Below are 8,908 nucleotides of genomic sequence, written 5' to 3'. Positions count from 1 at the left end.
AAAAAAAAAAAAAAAAAAAAAAAAAAAAAAAAAAAAAAAAGAAAAGGAGAAAGGTCTCAAATCAATATTCTAAGCTGAAGAAATCAGGAAAAGGGATCAGGCCCAGTGACTCACACCTATAATCCCATCACTTTAAGAGGCTGAGTCACGAGGACTGCTAAGGCTGGGAATTTGAGACCAGCCTGGTTAACACAGACAGACCTGCCTCTATTAAAAATTTAAAAATTAGCTGACTAGGTGTGGTGGGGTATCTATATTCTCAACCACTCAGGAGGTTGAGGCGGGAAGACTGCTTGAGTCCAGGAGTTTGAGGCTGCACTGAGCAATGATCATGACAGCCTGGGAGACAGAGCAAAATCCTGTCTCAGGAAAAAAAAAAAAAAAAAAAAAAAAAGAATGAAAAGAAAGAAAGAAAAAAAAGAAGAGCTAACCAAACATAAAGCAAGCACACAGGCCGGGTGCGGTGGCTCAAGCCTGTAATCCCAGCACTTTGGGAGGCCGAGACGGGTGGATCACGAGGTCAGGAGATCGAGACCATCCTGGCTAACCCGGTGAAACTCCGTCTCTACTAAAAAATACAAAAAAACTAGCCGGGCGAGGTGGCGGGTGCCTGCAGTCCCAGCTACTCGGGAGGCTGAGGCAGGAGAATGGCATAAACTCGGGAGGCGGAGCTTGCAGTGAGCTGAGATCTGGCCACTGCACTCCAGCCTGGGTGGCAGAGCGAGACTCCATCTCAAAAACAAACAAACAAACAAACAAACAAACAAAAAACAAAAAGCAAGCACACAGAAGGAAGGAAATAAAAATGACAGAAACCAGTGAGATGGAAAATGGTAAAATAAGGGGGGTGGGGCGGGGAAATCAATGAAACCAAAAGCTCGTTCTTGAAATAATTAATAAAATGGATAACCTCAAGCAAGACTGACAAAGAAAAAAGAGAACGCACACATGACCAATATCAAGAATGAAATATCACTACAGACACAGCAGATATATGAAATGATATTAAGGAAATATGCTGAACAATCCTATGCACCTAGATTCAACAACTTAGATGAACGTACCAATTCTTCAAAAAAAAATGACCAAAACTCACCCAAGGTGAAGTACATAACCTGAAATTCCTATAACTATTAAAAAGAAATTGAATCTGTAGTTAAACACTTTGAAAGAAATGCCCAAGCACAGATTATTTCATTGAAAAATTCTATTAAACATTTAAAAATCATAGAACACCCATTCTATATAATCTCTCCCAGAAAGAGAAGATGAGAGGACATTACTACATGGCGCAAGCTTTATCGTGATACTAAACCCAGATAGTGTAAGAAAACTACAGGCCAACATTCCTCATGAACATAGACACAAACATCCTCAGTAAAACATTAGCAAATCAAATTCATCAATACATAAAAAGAGTAATATAACACAACCAAGTGGAGCTTATGCCAGGAATGCAAGGCTAGTTCAATGCAGGCAGCCTTCTGTATTTGCAGGTTTCTCATCCTCAGATTCAACCAAGTGTGGATAAAAAAAATTTGAAAAAATAAAAATAAAAAATGCCAAATAACAATAAAAGATAATACAAATAAAAACACAGTCTAACAACTATTCACCTTACTTTTACATTGTATTAGGTATTATAAGGAATCTAGAGATGATTTAAAATGTATGGAAGGATGTACACAGGTTATATGCAAATAATACACCATTTTATATAAGGGGCTGAAGCATTTGCAGATTTTGGTACCCAAAGTGGGTCCTAGAATCAATTCCCCAATGGATACCTAGGGATAACTATATTTGAAAACTCAAACCAATGTGATCCACTATATTAACCATCTAAAGAAAAACTAGGCCAGGTATGGTGGCTCACACCTGCAATCCCAGCACTTTGGGAGGGTAAGGCCAGTGGTTCATTTGAGCCCAGGAGTTAGAGATCAGGCTGGGCAACATGGCAAAAATCCACTTCTACAAAAAAAAAAAAAAAATTAGCTAGGCATGGTGGTGTGCACTATAGTCCCAACTACTTGGGAGGCTGTGGTGGGAGGATCACCTGAGCCCTGGAGGTCAAGGCTGCAGTGAACCAAGATAGCACCACTGCACTCTAGCCTGGGCATCAGAGTGACATTCTGTTGGAAAGAAAAGAAAAGCAAAAAAAAAAAAAAAGAAGACAGGAGAGGAGAGGGAAAGAAAGAGGAAGAAAGAAGAAAGAGAGAGAGAAAGAAAGAAAGACCACATGATTATATGGATCTTAGATCTAAATATAAAACCATAAGTCTTTGGAAGAAAACATTGAAGAAAATCTTTGTTACCTGGGGTTTAGCAAAGAGTTCATAGACATGACATAAGAAGTATAATCAAAGAAAAAAAATAAATTGGTCTTTATCAAAATTAAACGCTTGGCTTTGTGAAAGACATTATTAAGAGAGTGAAAAAATAACCCCACTGGCTAGGAGAAAGTATTTGCAAATACACAGAACTCTTGTCCAAAATATATAAAGATCTCTCAAAACTCTACAGTAAGGACAAGCAAGTTAATTTAAATGGGAAAAACACCTGGACACACATTTGATCAAAGAGGATATGTAGACAGCAAATAAGCACATGAGTCATTACTGAAATGCAAATTAAACCTATCATGAAGATTACTGCACACTTATTAGAACAGCTAAAATAAAAAACCAGTGACAACAAGTATTGGCATGGAGTAGGAACAGTATAACTCATATATCACAGATGGTAACACAAAATAGTGGTCACTCTGGAAGACAGTTTAGCTGTTTCTCATAAAGCTAAACATACATTTATCATACGACCTATCCCACTCCTGCGTATTCACCCAAGATAAATGAAAACCTATGTCCACACAAAGCCTGCACAAGAATGTTAGAAGAGCTGTATTCATAATTGCCTCAAATGTCCTGCAACAGTGAATAAGTAAACAATGGAAAATAACTCCACAATGAAAAAGTATGAATTACTGAGATATGCAACAATTGGAATGAATGGCAAAGGCATTGTGATGAGTGAAGGAAGCCAATATAAAAAAATCATATCGGATTATTTCATTTATGTAATGGCCTAGAAAAGACAAAGCTACAGAGATGGAGAACAGATCAATAATTACCAGGGGTTAGGGTGGGAAGAGGATGTGAATGCAAGGGTAGTTTGAGACAGCTTTTTGGGGGTGATAAAACTGTTTTGTATCCTGATTGTGGCGATGGTTACAAGAATCTACACATGTGGCTGGGCGCAATGGCTCACGCCTGTAATCCTAGCACTTTGGGAGGCCGAGGCGGGTGGATCACGAGGTCAGGAGTTGAAGACCAGCCTGGCCAAGATGGTGAAACACTGTCTCTACTAAAAATACAAAAATTAGCTGGGCATAGTGGCACGTGCCTGTAATCCCAGCTACTTGGGAGGCTCAGGCAAAGAATTGCTTGAACCCAGGAGGCAGAGGTTGCAGCGAGCCGAGATCGCGCTACTGCACTCCAGCCTGGGCGACAGAGCGAGCCTCTGTCTCAAAAAAAAAAAGAATCGATACATGCATTAGAATTTATGAAAATGCACACCCCCTCAAAAACAGTCAATTTTACTATGTGATAATTAAAAAAAGACAACAAAGGGTCCTCGAATGTGGAAGACTACCACTAGTCTCTTACCTGTGTACCTCTCCCCATACGTATAAAATCTCACATATTTCCACCATGCTATGCTTTCATTCATTCATTAGAGACTTATGTAGCACTTAATATGTGCCAAGCAATTTAAAAATAACTATAGAAGAATTATGACTGATGGGAAGAATTCAAGACAGGCAATCTCTTCTCCCCTGGGTTTTACAATAGGAAATTCTTCTTACAACACTAAAAATAATATCAAAGCAATGCTTGGAGAATAAAGTTGTTTTCCCATAAAGTCTTGTGAGGTATGGAAGGTAGATTTTAGAGAGAGAGAAACTGCACCGAGATTCAAGGGTGATAGCCCCAGTTCAACAGGGTATGGTATTATTAAAACACAATTCTTTGGCTGGGCGAGGTGGCTCACCCTGTAATCCCAGCACCTTAGGAGGCCGAGGTCAGGAGTTCAGGACCAGCCTGTCCAACATGGTGAAACCCTGTCTCTACTAAAAATATAAAAATTAGCCAGGCGTGGTTGCGGGCGCCTGTAATCCCAGCTACTCGGGAGGCTGAGGCAGAAGAATCACTTGAACCCAGGAGGCGGAGATTGCTGTGAACCGAGATCACGCCACTGCACTTCAGCCTGGGCGACAGAGCGAGACTCCATCTCAAAACAAAAACAACAACAAACACACACACACACACATACACACACACACACACACAAAAACAATTCTTCAATTTCCAGGCAAGGACTTCAATTCCATTTCGCAATGTTTGCAATAATGTGTGCTAATGTTGCAATATGTTTCAAGATTCTTAAAATCATTCAGACCTCTGTTCTAGTTATTCCATTTAGGTAAATCAAAGCACACAATGTGAAATATGGGCAACATTATGCAAAAGCTGTTTTGAGATCTAGAGGTCTAGACTCACAAGAAATAAGGAAAGCCATGTACTTTATGGTCTTGCCTTTATAAAAATTTTAGTAGCATAATTACTTGGAAACATATTTGATACAATGTTAAATGAAAAGAATAGGATATAAACTTTTATGTATAAAATAATCACAACCATTTTTTTTTGGTTTTGCTTTGTTTTGTTTTTTAGATGGAGTCTTGCTCTGTCCCCCAGGCTGGAGTACAGTGGTGAGATATTGGCTCACTGCAACCTCTGCCTCCCAGGTTCAAGCAATTCTGCCTCAGCCTCCTTAGTATCCTGAGTAGCTGGGATTACAGGTGCACACCACCACACCAGGCTAATTTTTTTTTTATTTTTAGTAGAGACAGGGTTTCATCATGTTGGCCAGGCTGATCTCGAACTCATGACCTTGTGATCCGCCCGCCTTGGCCTCCCAAAGTGCTGACACTACAGGCATGAGCCACCGCACCCAGCCATAGCCATGTTTTAAGTAGATAAATAATTCTGAGGAAAGGTCATGCAAATACTGATGATGAAAGGAAAAATCAGTAGAGCATTTTCAAGGTCAATTTCAATAACATCAGTAACATACATGACCTTCTCCAAAGAATATACACAAGTCACCAAGAAGCATATGAAAAGATGTTCAACAGAATTAGGCATTAGGGAAATGCAAATCACAACCACAATGCCATACCACTTTACTTGCACTAGGATAGCAACAAATGTTGCAGAAAATAACAAGTGTTGACAAGGATGTGCCACCATTGGAACTCTTGTGGGTTGCTGATGGGAACACAAGTGGTATAGCTCCTGAGGAAAACAGTTTGGCAGTTGCTCAAAAAGTTAAGCACAGAATGATCGTATGACCCAGCAATTCTCCTGGGTGTATACCCAGGGGGAACTGAAAACAGCTGTTCAAGCAGGTGCTTGTCCCAGTGGCACTATTCACAGTGGCTAAATGGTGGAGACAGCCTAGGTGTCCATCAACTAATGATGAATGGGTAGAGTGTAGTGTGTCTGTGCAATGGCAAATTACCCAGCCATAAAAAGAAACAAAGTATAGATGCATGCTGCAACACGGATAAGCCTTGGAAACATTCCAAGGTGAAAACATTCCAAGGTGAAAGAAGTCAGATGTGGGTGATCATACGGTTTATACAATGCCATTTATATGAGTGTCCAGAATGGACAAGGCCATAGAGAAAGACAGTGAATTGGTGGTTGCCAGGGGCTACTGGTAAGATAACTGACTGTTTAGACCAGACACGGCAGCTCATGCCTGTAATGCCAGCACTTTGGTGGGCCGAAGTGGCGGATCACTTGAGCCCAGGAGTTTGAGACCAGCCTGGGAAACATGGCAAACCCCATCTCTACAAAAAAATATAAAAATTAGCCAGGCATAGTGGCATGCACCCGTAGCTACTCAGAAGGCTGAGGTGGGAGGATTGCTTGAGCCCAAGAGGCGGAGGTTGAAGTGAGTCAGATTGCGCAACTGTACTCCAGCCTGGACAACAGAGTGAGATCCTGTCTCAAAAAAAAAAAAAAAGTGACTGCTTGGTGGGTGGGAGTTTCCTTTTGGAGTGATGGCACTGTGAATGTACTAAATGTCACTAATGGTAAATCTTATGCCTACTTTACCAAATAAAAAAAAATATATATATACATAAACTTTGCCACACCAATTCTACTAGGATATTATTCTAAAACTGAAATAATGAACGTGACAAAGATTTTACAAAACGGGGTTCATTATGTAAGTATCATTGCTGTTATAAACAATGACAAAAATCTTGAAATTACCTAAATGCCTAACAAAGGGACTCAGTTAAATGAACAAGGGGTACACACTGGAATGCTATGTAGTTACTAAAACTCTTGGTATAGAAGAGCTTAATGAGAGGATGGTAATGCAACACAAAGTGAAAAAAATAATTTACCTCCCCTCACCAAAGTGTGTGTGTATAGATGTATATTCTATGTATATACACAGAAAAAGAAACGGAAAGAATCTATATCAAAGGGGTAACAGTGGTTAACTCTGGGTGGAATTATGATGTAAATTTTCTCAATAATAAAATCAGTGCTAAAAGTTATTGCTAAGTATCTCGCACTGTTCTAAATTCTATCTCTGTGTATCTATCATTAAATTGTTTAATTCTTACAAAGAACCTATTGGGGAGGTAAAGTAACTTCTTCAAGGTTACAGAGCTGGTAAGCAGTGGAGCTGAAGTTGAGACCCAGGGACTGGAGCTCTAGAGAATGAGATCTATCTATCTATCTATCTATCTATCTATCTATCTATCTATCTATCAATCAATCAATCATCTATTTATTTTTCATAGTGACAGCATGTTGCTATGTAGCTATGTTGCCCAGGTTGGCCTTGAACTGCTGGGCTCAATCAATCTATCCACCTTGGACTCTCAAAGTGCTGGGAATACAGGCGTGAGCCACCATGTCCAGCCAAGAATGAGATCTTAACCACTGTGCTGTAAGATCTTTTTGTCTAATCTATAGTTTCCAAATTTTCTATGATGACTACATTTGGTGATATAAGAGGAAAGAAAGTTATTTTTCAAAATAATCAATCTAACAATAAATAAGAGCTACCATCATTGTGAGGATGGAATATGTGTATTTAAAAATTCTTCTATTTGTCTGAGTTTTCTAAATTTCCCTTAATAAATATGCATTGCTTTTTAAATGGAAAGAAAAAACACCTCTCAAATAAGGAAAAAGAAAGCTTGATGCCAGCTTCTTAAAGCCATGCCCCAAAGGAAAAGTCTATCGTCCCTCTAGGGCCAAGGATCCTGTTGATTTGAGTCAATTGCTTGTGGACCAGACAGAGAGGGAGGGACCAGTGGGAGTGCCCACGTGAACTCGTCAGGTGGGGCCAGAAGGAAGCGCCTCCCACACCTTGGCCAGTGGAACATCTCTACCCTTACCTTGCAGGGACTCTTCATTCTTTCCTTCCAGGACCCTTTGCTGCTCATCCAGTCTGTCTCGAAGTTCTAGCTCCCTTTCCTTCTCCACCTGGGGGCAGAGAGTCCCGGGCAGGACTGAAGTTGAGCAGGATCAGCACAGCATCTCTTATCTACTCACCTGGGCCTGTGTGGAACTTGGTGACTGGAGTCCTAACCCTTCCTCTGAGGGACGGGGATGCCATGCCCAGAGAGGACACGAGGCTTCCAAGACACAGCAGGCATGGCAGAATTTGCCTTCTTTAGGGTTTAGCAGGGGGTTCCCATAGAATGATCTACATGAAAAAGGATTTAGGAGTTTTTTTTTTTTTTTTTTTTTTTTTGAGATGGAGTCTCACTCTGTCGCCCAGACCGGAGTGCAGCGGAGTGATCTCGGCTCACTGCAAGCTCCGCCTCCCGGGTTCACGCCATTCTCCTGCCTCAGCCTCTGAAGTAGCTGGGACTACAGGCACCTGCCACCACGCCCAGCTAATTTTTTGTATTTTTAGTACAGACGGGGTTTCACCGTGTTAACCAGGAGTGGTCTCGATCTCCTGACCTCGTGATCCACCCGCCTCGGCCTCCCAAACTGCTGCGATTACAGGTGTGAGACACTGCGCCCGGCCGGATTTAGGAGTATTCTAATCCTGATGCTTACTCAAGGCAGGAAGCCTCCTATGGTGTTTCTCTGCTCGTATAAGGCTTACTGCTGCAAGTGACCTCCAACTTCTACCATCAGGTCCCAGATCGTCCCTCTGGGGTCACACAGAGCCAGGCTGTTCCCTCAACCCAGGCAGCCCCTCAGAGATCTGAGCACAGTGGCCCGTGTTCCCAACATTTCTCTTCTCCAGGCTGAACCCTGCCAGCCATTCTCACTGTCCTGCACTTGAGATGTTTTCCAGTCCCTTTGCCACCTGGAAGGTCCAGCTGATGGGGCATGTCCAGAGGCAAGGCATGACTTAAAGGGGTTCTAGCCCCGGCATACCACTGAGTTCCTGTGTAATGAGCTCCCTCCCCTGTATAATGAAGGGACTCAACTTGACAATTCCTAGGGCCCTCACAAGTCTCAAGGTTAAGGATTCAACAGGTAATGGTCAGGGCCAAATGACATCACCATGGTAACTCTACCAAAACACTAAAGACGGGCAGATGCATACAGTTAACCTACCTTTCATAAAAGGTGTGTTTCTGAACAACGCGTCTAACCTAAGACCATTTTAATGTGTGTGGGGGCACTCCCTGCAGTTTTCCACCCAGTGAACACCTGAGGGCAGGGTCTGGACCCGATTTCTCCCTGTACCCCTGGCAGTGCTGAGGCCGCACCCTCCCTGCACACAGTAATCTCCCCCAGCAAGTCGACTGAGTGGATAAAATCTAGCAGAAAATCTTTTAGTAATAAAT

General features: G+C 41.7%; 1 protein-coding gene across 2 annotated transcripts in view; it reads right to left on the bottom strand.

Annotated features, from left to right (window-relative positions):
- Positions 1 to 8,908, bottom strand: part of CCDC69 (coiled-coil domain containing 69) — a 44,655-nt gene that overhangs the window by 11,377 nt on the left and 24,370 nt on the right. For both annotated transcript variants that reach the window (XM_023227088.2, XM_023227089.3), the window contains exon 4: positions 7,493 to 7,580. In XM_023227088.2, the coding sequence (XP_023082856.1) occupies positions 7,493 to 7,580 (88 nt within the window). The remainder of the gene's footprint in view (positions 1 to 7,492; positions 7,581 to 8,908) is intronic.

Source organism: Piliocolobus tephrosceles, chromosome 4, assembly GCF_002776525.5.
Source record: "Piliocolobus tephrosceles isolate RC106 chromosome 4, ASM277652v3, whole genome shotgun sequence".
Classification (NCBI taxonomy): Eukaryota; Metazoa; Chordata; class Mammalia; order Primates; family Cercopithecidae; genus Piliocolobus; species Piliocolobus tephrosceles.
The sequence above is the reverse complement of the archived record's forward strand: the minus strand, read 5'-3'. Positions and strand labels throughout refer to the sequence as shown.